A 19,428-nucleotide genomic window follows, 5' to 3' on the forward strand; every position below is an offset into this window, starting at 1 on the left:
TGCCCGCCGCTGGCCGCGCTCCGCCAACGCCCGGGACCCCTCGGCGGGAAGGCGCTGCGGGGGGGGGGGGGGGGGGGGGGGGGGGGGGGGGGGGGCGCGCCCCTCACCGCGCCTCCGGGACTGGGGAGGGGGGCTGGTGGGCGTCCTCTTCAGCAGAAATCCCGGGGAAAAGCTTCTCCGCCTGGCCCCGGCAAGGTGGGGGGAGAGGGCCTTCTGAGGAGCAACCGCCCGGTTCGGCGGCCTCCCGCCGGTGTAGGCGCGGTGCCGGCCGGCTGGGGATCTCGGCGGGTCGCGTGTCTCCCGCCGCAGAGGCTCCCCCTGCCGTTCCCGGGGCGTTCCCCAGCCCACTGGTCACTGGCCCAGTTCGCGGCCCGAGTCCGCAGTCTGAGGCTGCGCTGGGACCTGGAGGCTGCGAGAAGCGGCTGGGCGGCCCTGGTCGAGTGGCTGCGGGAGGGGTGTGCCTCCGGCCGTCACAGCCCGCCGCTGCTTACGAATGGGTTGTGTGTGCCACCCTGGAAAGTCGTTCCGTTACGAAATAAGTTTAAAAAGATATTAAAAAGGACCCTCTCCTCCGAATTAGTAATTATTAGCATCTGAGAGGAGAGTATTGTTTTACACGCCTTAATCTCTTTTTACCTTTTATTTGAAACTTAGTGAAAATAGCGAAATGTAGAGCGAATATAAGGCTGAGATCAATGTCAACCGATAAAGCTACAACTGCACTTTTGCACAATGTGCATTTTGAAGGATACACCTTTGTTTGGGTATTTTATGTTCTGAAATGTCGTTATTTTTATTATTTTCTCCTGTCCTGGCTAGTTGCAGACACTGGGAATACATAAGCTCCTTATTTTTAGATACTGTGAGTACATTCCTAAGGTATTGTAACCTCGTCTATGCAGCCGTGCAGCAGGATTTGTTCAAGGAATTAGTATTTATACTAGTTACTCACTGTTAATTACATACAGGGGATATAGTCACCACTGGTAGGCTGTGACCATTGAATCAACCGGGAGACCTCTGGATTTTCTCACAGGAGCGACAGAAGCAAGAGGAGGGCTAGATGAATTATTCTGCTGTGCTACAGCTTATGGGCCACAGGCAGGGAACTTATCTTTGTACAGATTATTTACACGCTGCTAAAACCTTTGTAGCAGCAAGAGGTAATACATTAAATATTTAACGTGGTTTACAAAAAATATAAACATTGTAATGTGTGTAAGAAGGATTTGGAAGATTTATTGTCATTTAGAAAACTTAGATTATTTATAAAACATGGCACAAATACTCCAGTTTCAAAAATTACGGGGATGCTGGTATACAAGGAGAAAACTAGCATTTACATTATTGCCGCTTATACAGAATGTATTAATGAAAATCTAAAATATCTTTTCCTTTGATTTTTCTGCAAGTTTTGAACATAGCCGTGCAATATGTTTTTCTGTTCCTTAACAGTCCTTTTTTTCTCCAGGAATAAAGCCATGGCTGAAATGAGTGATAGCAACTTAGATAAAACAACCATTATTCAGCAAGCAATAGCCTCTTGTTGTGCAGCCATAATTGCATCATTATTTGGTAAGGCAAACTATCAAGCTTGCCACAGAGAGAATCTTTGCAAACTTAATACTCTTCAGTTTGCCTCAGCATGATGTCTGCATAGATACGGTTTATAAATTTCCACTAATATGTTCAACAAGGATATTTCTGAATAGTTTTCTCATAATTTTTTGTATTTTATCAAATATGATTAATTGAAATCTTCCCCATCCCTGATACTCTTAAACCATTTCTGAAATTAAAAATAATTTTTGTTAACTTTTCATTTCTGTGTCTATTTTTCCTCTTGACGTAGTAATTCATTGCTTGCTTTCTGCAAGAAACAAAATTAATAATAAAAATTAATTTCCATACTTCCTGCTGCTTAAAAACATATTTTAAATAAAAGTCTACTTTACAGTACAAGTACAAAATCCTGCAAGGCTGGCCCCTGTGAGCTGTCCCCTTCATGTTACCACCTCAGTAGCAACATCAGTTTCTTCTGCTGCGATATCTTACACTGTCAAAGCCTTTTATTGAGGGGTGGTTGTCCCTAAACATTGCTTTTAAGGACAGCTTTTTGTTAGGCCTTTGAACTTCTGTGGAATTCATCTTCCACTTCACATTCAGTCGCCTCGCTTAGGACCTCCTTCCCCGAGAAGGCACTGGTTGCTTAGACTCAGCACTTCATATGCCGTGGAGCTCTCCAAGCTCACTAGCTTCTGCTTCGTATTTCAGTTAGGTTTTGGCTTAAGCTAGCCTTTGGTTCTGACTTGTAACACGGATTATGCTGCAGGGAAATGTGCAATTTTCTAAGCTCAATTTTTTGCCCAAAAAACTTCCAAATTTTTACAAAATAGGATCTTACCAGAAATGTGTCAAATTCATAGACTTTTTAGTCTGCCTGTATGCCGTGTGCCCTGTGATGTGAGGTAAAGTACCAAGCAAAGCTACATCAAGCCTGTGGAGCTCCCAAGATGGATTCCAACTGTGCATACCTCAAATTCTAGTATGGTGTAAGGTGTTGGTGTTCAAGACCTCAAGAGGTACAGGAGACTGGCTACTTTCTGAAGTGGCAGCTGGGAGATGAGGCAGAATATATGTCAAGGGCTAAAATGCTACTAGATGTCAAATTTTAAGGAGCTGAATTGGGCTGCAGGAGTCACATTTAGATATGGAAACATAAGCCAAGTATTCAACCTCCTGTTAGTCAACTGAGAGGCATCAGTAGAGAGCCAAAGTGTGAGTCGGGTGCCTGTGGACCCGAATGTCGCTCTGTGAGACATGTGCTAGAGTATCTATCTGACTTGGCCTCTAGCTGCTGCTTAGTAAGTAAGGGTGCGGGTCCTGTGTCATTTCTGTCAACTGTGGAGGTATTTTGGATACTTTAGAGACTCAGGTGGCACTAGCTGCTTGTGTGGAGGCAACCAAACCAAGCCCTCAGTCAGCGTAATAAGCAGGGGCTGGTCTGGCTGACCAGCCACTGAATGTTCAGCATGTCAAGGACTGTAGTAATGTAAGGGCTGGAGCGGAAGCAATGAAATGTTCACTAAACCTTCATTTACTTTTCAACAGCTCTAAAGTTTTAGGTCTTGTCTACACACAATAAAGAAGGAAAGTATATCATGAGTTCAATTTTTTTCTTTTGAACATCACTATTACAGTCAGTTTATTGAAAAATAATAAATACATGAAAAATGCTGTAATATTTTACATGCTTGAGGCCAAAATCTGATCCCATATGCCTTGTGGTATGCTGCATATAAAAGGTTAGCAGCAGAGCATAACAGCACAAGTTTTAGCACTTTCAGACAGGATAACACAGTGGTTTTTGGATGAGTTTTGTGTATCTCTAATATTTGTTGTCTGTGCAACTGTTAGTAAATTAGAAAAGATACATATGGTTACAGGCAAACCATGCAGGATTTGTAGTTCTCCTTTTTTCCTCTGATAACATTGGAAAACACGTCTCTCTTTTTCTTATGGGAAAAAAAAAAGTTGTAGAAGTTCATAAAGCATCTGTACACTTCCATATTTTCAGGGCATCCGGGGAATTTCTAAATGGCATCTGTTTCAGTTTCGGAGCTCTTGATGTTACCAAAAATCGACTGCAAGGCCCAAACAATCCATTCTCCAAAGGTAAATAAATGTGTAGTGTAATGGAGGACAGGGTTTGCTTTTTGCTTTATTTAGCTGATAGTTATCATAATGCTCAGCTATGGAGCAGTTTTGTTTGTTTTGCAATAGTTATGTTTGTTTCTTCAGCGTAAGCTGGGGGGGGGGGGGGGAGGGGAGCGGAAGACAACACAGGGATATATACTGAAACTGCTAAAGAAGGAATGTACCAGTGAACAGACACAGTGGGAAAAAAATCCCATAAACACGTACCATTTTAAGCAGGCTTTTTTCTGTCTGCCTCAGTATTTTCATTGTAGCAGAAGGTACAACTATTACTGAGTTGAGTTGAAAAAAATCTATTAATAAATAACTAAATATTTCATCAGAGGACTTATGTGATCAGGATGCTATCTCAAAGTTCATCTCCTCCAGAATCCAGATGCTTTTGAGAAAGAGTAGTAAGTCTTACCTAAGCCATCTATTTAGAACCCAAGTCACCCACCCCACTTAGGTTCTAAACAGATGAATGTTCACAGTCATGCTGTAAATCAGGAAAAATCCTTGTGCCTTCTTATCCTGTTTTTCTAGTAAATTCCAAACCCTTCAGAAATCTGAAAATGTGAAGCTCAAAGTATGTTTTTATAATGGCAATAACATTTTATCAAACAGGTTCAGAGTACCTGATATAGAAGAAATCAAAACCAAGTGGTGAGTATGATCTAGTATAAATACAGTCTAACCTAAGACCTAACACCTCCACTTGTAATGCAGGTGCTGAGGCTACATAATAGAAGATTTAAAAGTTGAAAGATGTTCCCACCATTACACACAACGGTGACATTCAGGTCTTGTGTTGTTTTTAGCCTTCAGCAGATGGTAGTAGAACACAAACCAGTCCCCTGGAGCCTGTGAGGACAGTTGCATTTAGTCCAGCACGCTGCAGAGTACAGTTGTTCCCTCTTCCCTTTTACAATGTCATTTACTTTCCAAGGTTGTTTTGCCCCTCTGTGTCTAACCAGAGGTAAATCTGTGTTGCCATTATTTCCATGATAAATCTGTTGCCATTATATCCCATTAGAAATTGCCACTGAGTAGGAATACTTACACACGTTAGCAATGTTCTTATACACCATGTTACTAGGAAAGTTGTGTAAACTCCCATGGCTTTGTGGATCATATATGTGGTTGTGAGAATGGGGAGAGCAAACCCTGGTGTAATAAACCTGGGCATTTCAAAGGGACGTTGGTAAGAACATTTTACATTTATATAAAACTGCACATTGAAAACATTTTTAAATAGTGTACGGTAAATTTATTGTTTTTTTTCCAAGATCTAGTAGAATCTGTTATCATTTGTATTCATGTGGTTACATTGTGTAATTTCTGTTGTGATTAATGATACCTTCTCCTTTCTACATGAAAATACACTTTCCTTCCTTGAGACGAACAAGGGGACAGCTGCACAGCTCTCCTCACAGGATGCTGGCTCTATGATTTTATTTTCCCGAGCTATATTGTCGATAGCTGGTAACTGCAAGTACCGATCTTCTGTGCAGTTCTTCTGCCCACAGATCTCCCAGTATGCTCCCGAGCCAAGCTAACGATGCAGGTAGCATTCTAAATTTACGTTCACGTGTCAAGTTCTGGATCCATCGAAACTTGCAGGACTTGCTTTTTACCCAGACACTTGAAGCAGACTTGCTGTCGACACTGTGATGCTGCTTCATTAGTCAAGATTTTGTTTGACTCTGCCGTTAAATTACACACGAGATCAAGGATTTTTCAGAATTAAATTTCTGAGAAGAATGAAACTTTACTGTACAATTTTTAGAAAGTTGCCTAGTTTTCTAACTGACATGATTTTACGCCCATTTTTGCTGTGACAAGGTGATCCACAAAGAAAAATGACTGTCGTATCATTGGACCTCTTTTCATTTTTTTAGAAAAACAGTGCTGGTCAGTTGTGTCAGTAAAGACAATTGTAGTGGGCACTGTAGGTTTCCAGTGGTAGGACTGTGCAAATGTTTTGCTGCATTTGCCCGTATAGCCAGTAAGGTATACAAACGTGCTGCTCAGTCGATGGATTTAGTTAATGACCTTTCTCCATTCTCTTATCTATACCTTCCTGAACTGTGAGTTTGTTGAAGCTGGAACATAGAAACTAACTAGCACAGAATATATTTGGAGAAGACATAAAATACTAGTGTGACATTTTCTGTCTTCTTTTTTTTTTTTCCTCCTAAGTGTCTTTTTTGTCAAATCATGTCAGGACCTTTTAGGGTTTTGTGACTCCCTCTCAAAGCTCCTTTTCGCAAGTCAGGCTTGTTTTAATAAATCATGTCTTTGTTTTCCCCATGCAACTTTTTACCTTGGTGGATCTCCCCATCTAGGCTGTCTCCTCTAAAGCTATTTGCCTTTTTCTTCCTGTGATTTCTTTCTGCAGTCTGTCAGGCCCTGTGATAATGTCTGGTCTTAAGCATATTCTAACCCATCAAATCTCAACCTCTTCCCCCAAATGTTTAAGAAAATTAGGTATCCTCATATTTTGATGGTGATTTCAGTCAAGCGATCTTCAAGTTTTAGTGTTCATCTGCTGTCAGTGGTCTGGGAATGCATGGAACAGCTGTGGTATTAATTGTAAGCTTCCAAGTATGTCGTATAGTGTATATACGTTGCACGTATGTTGTCACATTGTTGTCAGAGAAAGCAAATATTGAAGAATCATTGAGAGTTAATTGTTATTTCATGCCTAGAACTGTTGTTATGTATTAAAAAAAATATTTTAGTGGATTATTTGGGGGAAGTTTCCACAGGTTGCTGCTGTGCTATGTCAGTTCTGAAAATAACTTATTCACAGGGCTGTCAGTTACTGACAAAAACTTACTACTTCGGTCCTTTAAAGATGGAAAGAAATTCTAAATTTCAAACACACATATATTACTGTTCAGCTGAGTGGAACTGTTTGGGTGATTAAATATGACAGCGTTAGCAATTACAAAACTGGGATCTTAGAATGATAAGCCATTTTAGAAACATACTTTTTAATACATTAATTTTGTGTTTTGCCAGCTGAACTATATTACTGAGTACAAAAGCTTTATAGCTATTTATAGCTCTTTGCCTTGTTATGTTTTTAGGATGCGTTTGTGAAAATTATTCAAATAGAGGGAATTAAATCACTGTGGAGTGGGCTTCCTCCAACATTGTAAGCTGGATGTTCTTTGTTTTGGTAAGATGTTTTTAATTATTGTAAAAAAAGTACTCCATTATTTAGCCAAATGAGTATGTTTATTTCTAAGTGATCTAAAAAAAAAATCGGTAAATTCTGAAGTTACAGATAATGACATAATCAGAAACATCTAAAGACAGTATGACTTCTGCTGAATCTTGACATATATCCTTGCAATTTCTGTGATACTTTTGCAGTAGTTAAGCAGGAATATCAGACTTCATTCTGCCTGTTAGAGGTTGTGTCTGTCCTGTAACCATCCTCTTGACAGCGTCATCCAATCACAGGGTGGAGAGTGATGGTTAGCGAGTGCTGGTCTTTGATCAATAGTTGCTATCCTAGCTTCCTACTAGTGGCTTGCAACAAGCAGCACTGCTGTTTCCATGAACGCACCAGTGTCGCATGTCATTACCCTGGCTTAATTTTTTTTTAACATCTGACTAGAATCTTCTTTATTCCAAAGAACTTTATTGGTTCATATCCTGTACAACTTTGTTGTGGAAAAAAGATCATTCTTTTTCTCTCCACAAGAGCAATTTACACGTTTAAACACTGTTATCAAATCCTGTCCTGGTCTTCTCGTCAGGCTAAACAGCACCAATCTGGTTTACCTTGTTATTCACATGAACCTAGTACAGCTAATAATGAAGACCTCTAGTTATGTCCTCCTCCATCAGCAGTCCGAGAAAGTGGTCAAATCTAACATGTATATTCAAGCTGGATCTTGTAAGACATGAAGTGTTGTGTTACAGTTCTCTTGTTCCAAGTCAGAGAGCCCAGTGGGGAAGCATTGGTGCATTTCTGATTTGCACACAGTGCTCAGTTTATAGGCACAAGAAAGCAAAGCGTAGTGGAGCTCAGGCCTTGCTATTTAACCTGCAGCACGTGGCAATTTCAAAATACAAACCTGTAGGATCTAACGGAACTAAGTGATCTGTATTTCAGCCGTGACACAGGTTTTTTTCTCCTGCAGAGAACCAGCTGCTTGGCTGAAGAGAGGTAAACATTTTTTAAAAGAAGATCTAAACTGTGACTTGGTTTTCCAAGCATGTCAGTCTTCACTGGTTTTGGTAATGGTGTTTATGCTATGTTGGCACAGACGTGACACAGAAATACAGCTGCAATTTTCTAGTGAGATACAGTGCTTTACCCCTACACCAGGTGATTATAGATCTGGCTGGTTTTGTTATAGTGTGTAAAACGCTGGAATTGAGAAAGTGTACAGTTGCGGGGACAGTGGTTCAGGCTTAGCCTGAGGCCTAAAGTTTTGCTAAGTAAGCCAGCCTGAATCAGCCACAGTTTAGTTATATAAGAGGAGTTGGCCGGACGCCCAGCCGGGGTCAGTTACGTAAGAGGAGTTGGCTGAACGCCCAGAAACCCGGAAGACGAGAGCTGCCTGAACATGCGCGGTAGAATAGGCCAATGAGATGTAGAGAACAGGCAAAATGGACAGAGAGTAGTAACCAATTATAACGTGTAAAAGAGTGCGTGGACAGTATACTTACATGTAATAAACGTATTAAACCGCAGCTTTCTGACAATAAAGAGTCTTCGATCTATCAAACCTGAGTCTGTGCTTCAATCCCCTCGGCATACATTTACTATCTCCACATTGTCTTTCAAGTAATCAGAATCATAAGTGTTGATTAAGATAGAGAAAATACTCTCCAATAGTTAAATGAACAAAAATGTAGGGTAATAGCTGCTTCCATAATGTTTGTTTGCTTGCTTCATATTCAGATCTTTCAATTCCATTCCTTTATCAAAACAGTTCTGAAACTGATACGAAATACATTTTGATTGAGATAATCCACCACCATTTTACTTACAGTTTTTTCTAACGAAGTAAAAAACTGGGAAAGCTGTGAATCTGAAACTCTGAACTAGAGGCAGTGAATCAAAGGCATGGGAGGAATACTTTTTCATCATCTGTAACAACACACAGCTGGAGATTTAACTTTTCCTTATTTAAGCAAAATTTGCTCACAAGATGGTTGACTTTATGCTCCTGCTTTCCTTGTATTGATTTAGATTCTGTCTCTTATCTTTCAGAATAATGGCACTTCCTACTACAGTAGTCTATTTGGCCTTCTGTGACCAATGGAGTGAAGCCCTGAAATCTAGACTAGGAAAGGATGATGAACACATTGTCACTTGTTTAAAGAGAAAACTGAAATAAAATCCCTGTATGTGGCTTTCTTGGGTTTGTTTCATTGTTTTGTTTTTAAGGTAAATTTGCTGGGGCTTTAAATGGGGGATAATATTATGTGGAGCTGGGCATAGGAAGGAATACTGTAATTACCCAGTATTTGTTGGGCAACATAACGCTCTAACCTGGAATAATGCGATTTATTTTTGCTGTTACGCTTTTACTTTGTTTGTAATCTGTTCAAAAGCTTATAGTTCTAGATTTCCACCAAGGACAGTTTAAGTCTGGTAGTGAATCTGATAATAAACATCATTATTTTCTATAATGGAAGCTACACAGGTAATTACATGGAAGATGAAAGTTAGACTTGTACTGGGTTGACTGTTGTATGATATAAAGGGACTGAATGTCTTTTTATATATTCTCACTTTTGTTTATCCTTTTCATCTATTTTTGAAGTAGCAGCTCAGGTCATGTATTTTTGGGCTTTCTTAGAAGACTCTGAGAGTGTATTTCCATATTCCACTCGTGACAATTGTGAGGGGGACTGGAAGGCTAGTAGAAAAGTAATCGTTATTCTGTGGTGATGTGGACAATTGTTCTCACTATGCTGCTCCAGATTATAAATTTACATGTCAAAGAAACCTTATCCCAGCAAAAGGAGAAAAGTAAAATTGTTGAAGAGTCAGTTACATGTGTGATGGGAGCTTGCTAGTGAGCGGCAACTCACTGACCTTGCCACGAGATGCAAGAGTGTTACTTTACCAGGTACAGATTGCCTGCTAAATATTCTTAATAGTTTAAAACAAGAACGGCAAAAATGCTTAGAAATCCATAAAAGCTTAATCTCTATCCATCATTTTTGTCCTCAAAAAACCCCACCCCCCAAAAAAATCCCACCAAACCCCAAGGCAATTTTCTTCAAGTTACACTTAAAAATGGTAATTGTTGAAAAGTAATCTTTAAAAGTACTTTAAATTTTCAGCCTATCTATGTAGCAAATTTGAAAAGGAGAATTCTTAACATTTTACACGGATTACAACCTGCCAGTATCGAAAAAAGATAAGTAACTTGAGTGCCCAGAAAGCTTAGGTACTGTGACTAGATATGGTATTCCTATTTGAAGCGGAAACATTCTGGGAAATATTTCAAGGATAATGGGAGAGTTGAAAGGAATCAAATATATAAAGTAAGGTGAGACCTGATTTTAATGGTCAGGATATATTACTAGTAAATGTTGATTTTTAAAATGCCCACCTTTTTCTTATTGGGAGTGGGCTTATTTTGGGTGTAAGCTCGTGTTATATCAGGTCTGTTTATGCATAAGTCTTTTAGACTTCTGTGTTTTTAGGTAATTTTAATGGTTAGCTTTAAGAATGACTGAGATTTACTTGTTGTCTTTTGAGTGTTTTTACTTATAAATTCTTTGAGGATCTGATATTTTTTCCCCATTTTGTTTGTGGATACTAGCTAGGGTTCATTGTTACATTCCCTTTCTCTATACTTAGACTGTTTCTTCTCATCTTTAGAATCACAGAATCATAGAACAGCGAGTTGGAAGGGATCTCAAGGATCATCTGATCCAGCCTTTCTTGGCAAAAAATAGCTTGTGCAATGACTGGTTTTGAAGACTTTCAGTAGGGCATTTTCTCTGTTCTAGGTATAGTGGCTATTTCCTTATAGAGAAACACGCTGTATTGAAGCGTTCTGATGCTTAATTTTGAAAACATGTACAGCGACACAGTAGTGTCTGCAGGAATTTTTGTTAGCAAGATGAATGAGTTTGTGTAACTGGTCCAAAAAACATGAAGCTAGAGCACCACTTGTTAGGAAAGCTCCAAAGCTGAAAGTCTAGGAGAAAATTCTGATACGGAGCATAGCTAGTCCTAGGACTACTCTTTAATATAACAAGGATAGAGGAGATTTCTCCCTTTTTGTCACACCTCTGCGATGTTGTGAGCTACAAAGGTAATTGGGTGAGACCGCTAAAGGACAGTTTTCCCACTTGTTAATGCCAGTGGTGAGAGCCCCTGTCTCTTTGAGGCCCCTTGTCAGAACACTTGTGGATCATCGGGCAGCAGTTGTCCTTGAAGGAGTTTCTGCTTTGGTACTTTGGAAAGTACCAGGCATAACACCTTTGAAGACCTTGTGTTGGCCCAGAAAAATGCTTCATATCTGTTTTTGGAGGCAGAGAACCCTTAAAGTATTTGCCCTGCTACCTTTGTTCTCCTACTTTGTTCTTAAGATAATTTGACGTGTAATTTAATTTGTGGTTCTGGACAGTCTAGTGAGCAATCATTGGTATGGACTCTTACAGAATTTGAGCACATTCAGATGTGCACCTGGAATAAATTTTAGATTGTCTGTGAACCAAACCAATGCATGGTAAGTGGGTAAGTAAGGTGAGGATATTTAGTTAAAAATTACACTTAGCAGTTAAGTGAGTTAACAGAGCTAGGTTATTTCAGCCATTCTCTTTTCAGAATGAATAATACTGTTTTCTTTCACTTTGCTACTGGTAGATGTTTAAAGATGGTGGTTGGACTATATTTCCTGCTTAAGGATCCTGTTACTTGATGGGACTTAATTTAGCCTTCTGTGATAGGGAAGACGTCTGAATCTATGGAAAGACGCCTTCTCTAAGGCTAAAGATAACTGTCAGAATTCATCCAAATCTTTGCCCAAGTTCTTCCTATTCAATATTTAGATTTTAATTTACTTATTTTTTCTTCTCTGCCAAATGCATTTTTCTCCTAGGCTGTTCTGCTGAGCTTTGTAAGGCAACTCTAAAATACATCTAATTCCTGTTGTCTGACTTCAAGAAGAAACTATTGTTCTCTCACTGATTTTTGCCCGTAGCAATGTGGCAGGAGCTAGTGATGTTCCTTCCCTTTGCTGCTTTTAACAGAGTGGGCAGATCAGAGGTCTCTGAGGGAGCGCACAAGGAAGAGGGCACTGAGGTGATGTCTGTATGTTCTTCTCAGCCCTTTTCAGATTCTTTTGTCCATGCCTGCTGTTCGCTGTTCTTCCTCTGGTCCAAAACATCCTCGTTGATTTTAAGTCAGTCTCTGCACTGCTCTGGCATTCGCTTCACAGCCATCGGGCACTCACCTGTGCTGACTACTTTGTAGGCATCATGGGGTCCTGGAAAGGTAGAGGCACAGGTGAACATGCAGCTACTGCCTTACAGGTTAAGGACTACTGTTAAAGGGCCAGAAGCGAGCAGGCATTTAGATGCACGGGTAAAAGAAAACTTATTTTTAAAAAAAACTCAACAAAATGAAATTCCACAGAACTCTGATGATATAAAGCTAAGGATGTTTTATGCTTTTTCCAGTGCCTTTTCCAAATGTGTTTTCTGATCATTTTTTCCTTATAAATACTCTGTGCAGTTAAGTTGTGCTCCCTTAACACCTTCAATCTTAGCTCTGATGTTTGCATGACGCCCCAACATGGCGTCTGGTATCCTCACAGCACAGCCTGCGCCTTTGCTGCAGTTAGTTCAAGTTAGCTCTTCCAGGAGGAATTAAAATCAGTGTAACAATTCGTATTGAGAAAGCAGCTCCTCCACGAAAACAGTCAAGCATCCCAGCATGACTCAGGCAGCCCAGGGTGATCAGAATCCCACTCTGGTACCAGCCTAAGTGTGGGTGATGTGCTTCAAGCAGGTTCCCTGGGAGGGCAGCTGAACTGAATAGAACTTCAGCAGTGAATGTTTATAAGCACAAGAATTGGGTTAAAAATAACACTTGAGTCATCCTTTAAGCAGTGTTGCAGAGAATATAAACACAAGAGGTATACAGGGAAGGGAAGCCTACGGGTGCTTAAGCAAAGTTTTGGATTCAGATAATTTATACTAAATCAGGGTTTCCTGCATTTCAATAGTAGGTTTTCCTCAAACACTGAGAATGCCTTCTGAGATACTGCCTACATTTACTTGTGCAAAACGCTGGAGGCCAGGTGTGTGTGCCGGCAGCCTTCATGGCAAGAAAATACTTTGGTATTTCTCTGCTGGTGCAGCCTCCAGAACTCAGTGCTGAACGAGCCACAGTCATCCTTCAGGATATGCATCTGTCACTTGCAGCATTTATTTGTCCAGCTGCACGAGGAAGCACTGTAACGTAGCCCAGTAGCATACAGTTTGAAGAACTGTAGTTAGAATGCAGAAAGAGTGCAGTTTAGTTCAGCAGATGAAAACAGGAATGTGTTGTTCTTAAAAGTTGTTCGTCATCAGATTGTCTTTGACAGTTCTCACACGGGCATCCCCCTTAGTAATTCCAGAGAGCAAAATTGCATTTCTTGGTTCTCTCAGAATTAAATTTTACACTCAGTCACCCAGAAGAGTATGAGGCAGCCCTGAGAAGTCTTTCATTTTGTAGGAAAGAGTTCTGTAGTTAGTGAGATCTATAAAATGTGTGAAATATCCCTGAAAACAGCAGGTAATTAGAAGCCTACATTTTGATTTATGTTACACTGAATTTTAAAAAAAACAGTTATGTGAGTTTTGTGGTGCTTGGCTTAGGGTAGGGGTTGCTCTGTGGGAATTACAAAATTGTTAGGCTAATTTGTATCATATGAAGAAAACTGGAATATGGAGATAAGGGGAACAAGGCAATCTGCCCATGGAGTACACAGAGAACATTTTGATTGTGCTTTCAGCTCTTGTTTCCTTTTGCATCTGTTGCCATAGTAGAATTCTGACATCTGTACTTGATGAAAGAATTTCTGTGTTTGACGTGTGTAATGCAACTTCATTTTTTTAATAACAGTAGCAATGTGCTGGTGTCATTATGAATGTTTCAGGAAGATGATGTGTAAGGAAGCCCATGAACCAACATTTCTTATTGCTTTTACTTCAGCAGCAGCATCTGGCTCTATTTTGTTTCTAGTTCTACTCTTTATTATTATCACTAATAAACTATTCAAAAGAGGTTTGAATATTATACAAGCCTCTCAGAAATGGTGTATGTTTTGGAGTGCATCTACTTTAAATACACACAGCCTGGCATTCAAGCTGGTTGGGTATATCTGAATAAATTACAGTGTTCTGAAATACAGTATTTCTGATTCTGAAATCAGTAATATCAGGCACTTGGAGTATCAAATCTAGTTTTAAATTGTGTGCGCTTTAATTAAAAAATTTAGTTAAATTGTAATTTTTTGTGCTTTAACATTAAAACCGATTTCCTTTCCTGCTAGACTGCAGCTGTCATAACTGCCATGTGATGTAGTGAAAACACACAAGCAGGCTGAACTTTGGGAGGGTGAGACCTTAAAAAGTGAGTTGCTGGTAAGGAGAAAAAGCCCATAATGTTTGGAAAAATAAAACCTAGTATTTGAGTATATAGCCTTTGGTAGGAATTTAAAATATTTGTCTCTTTTTCTAAAGTTTATCTAAAAATTCTATCACTAAGGCCTTTTTTTGTCTCCAAATTGTAACATCTCATAGGATATTTTTTATCTCCTCAGACAAATAAGTATTTCGTTAATGGCACGGAGGAGGGAAAAGGTGTGAGTTCAGTACCATTTAGGTTAATAAGATGGTATAAAATATGAACAGAAAATGTCCAGAACTATTATGTTTAGGCAGACCAATGGCAAATTTGTATACATTAAGTAAACAGGCCAAAATTTAATTTCTTATAAAACATTCAGGTGAACAGTGATCTACTGTAAAAGACATTTGGGTTGATAAAAATAACATGATAAAATATTCGCACATTCACTACAGCTTGCTCCTTCGTAACGATATTATTTTGTTAAATATTAGCCTAGAGTGAGAAAGCACAGCGCTCAGGTTGTGGGTTTTCACCTTCTTTTTGTGTCATGTCAAAGACATTATTTTTGAGGGCATGACTATCCCAATGGCTTTAAAGAATGAAAGAGGAAAGGAGGATTCTGCATTCAGTAGAGCACCACTGCGCTTTATACAAAATCAAGTCGTATCTAAATCCTTTTTTTTCTATTGCTTGGGACCAGGACCTGCAGGACTTTCAGTGACTTCAATGAATGTTAGATTGTGGCTTTAAGATTCCAGAGCAGTAAAAAGGACGAGTACCCAAACAGTTTCTGCTTAGGAACTAAGTTGACGGCCCTAGTTCACAAAGACGTAATGAAAGCTTAATCTTGCTTTTTGGCATGAGATTTCATTCTCAGGTAAATTATTTTTTTCTGGTGTAATTCTTGAAAAAACATATTTATGTTTCACTGCCGAATAGACAACGATGAAAAAAGCTTTAAATGTAAAGTTTCTGTGTTTCAGTTCTCTTCTTGTGCCGATAAATGTCCGAGTTCATTGCTAACACCACTTTCAATCACAGGTAGCTGCTGTATGTTTATTAGGCTGATAGTAACTAGATTAATGTACATTTAAAATTTCGTGATGGTTATCTATAATTTGTACTAGTTGAATTCTTTCCAAATCCAGTTGCTGTTAGAGTTGGACACTGACTATGCATCTACATGTCTCTCTGTGGCTGTGAAAATATTTTGTAGCTTCCAGACGCTGTAGGATGCTCCTCCTGAACGTATTCTATGAAACTGTTGTAACTTTAATTGAGAAAAAATTTTTTAGCCACTTTCATATTACAGATCAATGGAAACAGCATGTGCAGTGTGAAATAGCACCAAAAAATGCCTCTGTTTAAACCAGTTGCATATGACTGCAGTGCAGATTGCTTCTCACTGCTGCTGCAGTCAGGTTGTTTATGGTATCTGGGTCAGCTCTACAAGGGACTGCGATCCATGTCTTGTAGCCCTTTCTTAAACTAACAGAAATTTGGGGGGGATTTGGTTTTTGTAAACTTAGGTGTAGTATCCGAGCTTAATTATTATATTCATTCTTATGATATCATTTCTCAAAACTTACCTTCGGATTCAGTTTACCATAAAGGAAAGCTCTTGTTTACAAAGCCGAATTGTGATGATCCTTTAGCTGCACAGTTGAGGTGACATGGAGGGGACTGGCTGAGTTGAAGGCTGGTTGAAAAAAACAACAAAATCACTTACTCTAATAGGGACTATTGTCCCTGTTCATGTGTCTTGCCCCAGGCATTACTCCAGGTTTCTCCATGTCACGCTATTTTAACTTGTGTATTGCATGAATTTGCCTACTGTATGAATTTAACATCCTGTATAAATAGTATGTCTGGATAAAATCAATTAAACCTAATAATTAAATTTTAAGTGACTGTCTCGGATTTCTAAAAATATTTTTCTGTGGCATGGTGTATATTGCTTAATTCACTGTTTTCTTGTACTACACGGAGTTCCACAGAGGGACCGTGCATCAACCTGGGCAGTTATGAGGAAAATTGTTGCTAAAAACGGGATTACTTTATTATTTGCTGGTAAATATTTTGATATCTAAGTGATTATAGATGTTAACATGCATAAATTATGTGACAGTTCCGTTTCTGTGAACGCTCTCAGTCACGGAATCGTTCGCATACATAAAGCACAGACGTGCACACATTCAAGGTGAATTTTGGTAATCTCTTCACAAGTCACTAAGCCACAGCCATCTGAGGTGAACATGAGTTATTTGAAAAATAGAGGGATTGGACTTGACAGATACAGCTGTGTTGGCAGTTACAAATGGTGAGAAAAGGTTCAGATCAGGAAATGTTTTTTTTTCAAATTTAAATAATTTGTTGCTTTTTTAAACTATACTGCTTGTGTTTTTCAGAATGAATCAGTACAAAGGTAATTTAATGGATTGTAGGGTTGGAAGCTGTAGTATGGAGGTGTGTCTAGACTGAGGAAGTTTCTTAGATGCAGTTTTTAGTCAAGAACTAAAAATTTCCAAATTATCAGTACTTTTGGAGCACCTGTATTTAGGAACAGCCATCCTCATTTTGGTTCTTCATCTCATACTGGGTTTCTATACTCAATTTTTTTTGGTTTTCTGTCTCAGAAACAAAGTTTAAGTATTTTTCTGTCTCCTTCTTAGTCTTTGAAGAGACATTATTGAGGAAGTCTGAGTATGGAACAGTTATTTTGAAGCAGAATTCACAAAATAAAATACCATTACTGGCCTGTGGAATATTAGGCGTAGGACAGAGCCCATCTCTCCTATGATGGACCTCAATGCAGATTTTTACAGAGCACTGGAAGATATGGGAATTATATTCGTAATTGTTTGTTTACTAGATGGGACTAATTATGTTGAATACTGTACAATATTTTAGACATTCCAGGTCATGCAACGACTATTCCCCAAGGATTTTTTCCTTTACGTTTTCTATCAAACACCCAGCTACGTCATAGAATTTGTCCCTCTTCAATCTCTCAATGCATTATTTCTTCTCTCTTTGAGAGTCTGCTTCAAGTGGAAATGCTTGTGTTCTGAAGGGAGGGCATTCTTACAGGAGGTTTGTCTGTGCCTTGTATTTCATAGAGGATCGGGGGTGTTGGGGCCCAGTTTGTATGGGGGAGGCTGGAAGTTTTCATCCATGGGTTCCAGAGCAGTAGTATGGTGACTACGGAGCCGTTTGAGAGAGATGCTGGGATGTTCCTTTGGCTCTTCTAGACATTTATTTTTGTAACTTACAGAAAGCCATATTGAAGAACAGGAAACTTTGCCTTTGTTGAATACGTACATTCGGGCAGTTCCGTCAATAACTTGCAAGCCCAAGTATCTCCAGACTAAAACACTATCACTTCTTAATGAGGCTGCTGTTAAAAGTGTTTTGCTTTTGCATATCCTCCTTTCTGTGTATAGCAACTGGAGACTGAAAATTCAACCTTGAACGTACGTAAAATGCTCGTAGTCATAGTGTGCTTTTGACCTCCCGAGTGCCCACCTTGGGGTGCTCATCTCCCCAAGCTTTCTTACTTCCCTGGCACTTGTTGTTCAGCTCCCCCCACACCCTTCTCCCAGGCTGTAGGGGAAGAGATTCCCATGTCTTTCAGTCTTCAGCAAGTCTGCTGATGGGTGAGGCTCCTGTTGTCCTGTTCTGTTGAATGCTGGGGCACTATGTGGTGGCCATGCACAGAAGTCCTTTGGGATGCACACGTGTTGTCATGTGTGACTCTGGCAGCCTAAGGAGGAAATGACAAGACATTGAGATTAAAATGATAGTGAGATAAAAGCCTATGGAAGTTCATACTGAACTGACAGACAGTCCAAACCCAGGATACTTACAGGTCATGATAACACTGCATTGGTTCGTTGAGGTTTCTTGTGTGAAGGCTTTCAAGACTTGTTAGCATTTGCTGAAAAAGATGAAATTGCTTTACTTGCTGTGCCGTGATGACATAGCTGGGTAGCAGGGTTTGCATATTTCAGAGCACTGATGCCAGCAGAATGCAAGGCACCACAAAGTATTGATATTATTAGACATTTTGGCTGGAATTTAGTTCATAGATTAGGATACCTACTTTTAGGTATTGACATGTGAGTAACAGAGTATAGAGATGTTCTCTTGATCAGTCACTGTCTTGGTTCTGTCTCCCACATGTAGGGGAGATGACCGGGGGTGCTTTTGCCTGGCTTCTTGCTGCTGTTCCGAAGGGACACAGGTTTTCCATAGGTCATGCGTTGTCCGCGCTAGCTCCATGCAGATGTCTTTGCGTTTCAAGGTAGATGGCTGTGTGTAGACAAGTGGATTCAGCCTTATTTTTCTACCTGTAAGTGAACCGAAGCACTTTCTAAACTCCACTGACATGGTTGTAAAAGGAGACAATGCCTACGTTCTATCTACATGTATAAACATGTGACCAGGATCCTTCTATTCTAGTAAAGGTGCTGTAGGTCTTAGGAGCCAGTGGCAGGGGAATCCCACTTTTTACTTAAGAGTCGGCTTGAAGGGCTGAAACACAGACCTACGGCAGAGCATGGTACTTGGGCCTCTTCCCCCCTGACTTTCCCCGTTTCAGGATTCAGGGCTTCCTGAACCTCTTGCTGTCCCACCAGAGGGGTCACAAGCCTCTGCTCATCCCACATGAGCAGCAGGTTTGCACTGATGCTCAGGGGAGGGCACACGGGCTGTCCCCAGGGCCACCTCTTCTGTGGTGCACAGTGGCCCTGCAAGTCACCTCCGTGGAGAGACTGAAGGAGCAGAGACACAACGGACTCAAGGTAGGCGGGCCACACGGGCTGGCATGGGTAAGCGCATGCAGGTGTCACAGCGGCAATACCTGCAGCCGGCAATGTCAGTGTCTGAGGAACGCAGACAGGCACAATCCCAGGTCTCCACTGATGCACCATGGGATCAATGTATTGCGACCACTAACAGGTAACACAGTACTTCAGGCTGAAAACAAACATGAGTCAATCCTTTCCTTTCTCTTCTGGGCAGGTATTATTCTGCGGCTGTTTAAAGTTGCTCCTGCCATAATGATCAGCACTTACGAATGCAGAAAGTCTATCTTTTCTCATTTAAACAAAAAATGA

General features: G+C 40.1%; 1 protein-coding gene across 1 annotated transcript; it reads left to right on the top strand.

Annotated features, from left to right (window-relative positions):
• Positions 1-1,481: 1,481 nt before the first annotated feature.
• Positions 1,482-19,428, top strand: SLC25A40 (solute carrier family 25 member 40). Its single transcript, XM_086467321.1, is given in 9 exon segments — positions 1,482-1,575; positions 3,614-3,675; positions 4,796-4,900; positions 6,792-6,859; positions 8,936-9,039; positions 13,802-13,920; positions 14,239-14,311; positions 16,301-16,381; positions 19,334-19,428. Coding segments are annotated over 9 exon segments (801 nt in total).

This window comes from Leptosomus discolor, chromosome 6 (genome assembly GCF_034619465.1).
Source record: "Leptosomus discolor isolate bLepDis1 chromosome 6, bLepDis1.hap2, whole genome shotgun sequence".
In the NCBI taxonomy this organism is placed as follows: Eukaryota; Metazoa; Chordata; class Aves; order Leptosomiformes; family Leptosomidae; genus Leptosomus; species Leptosomus discolor.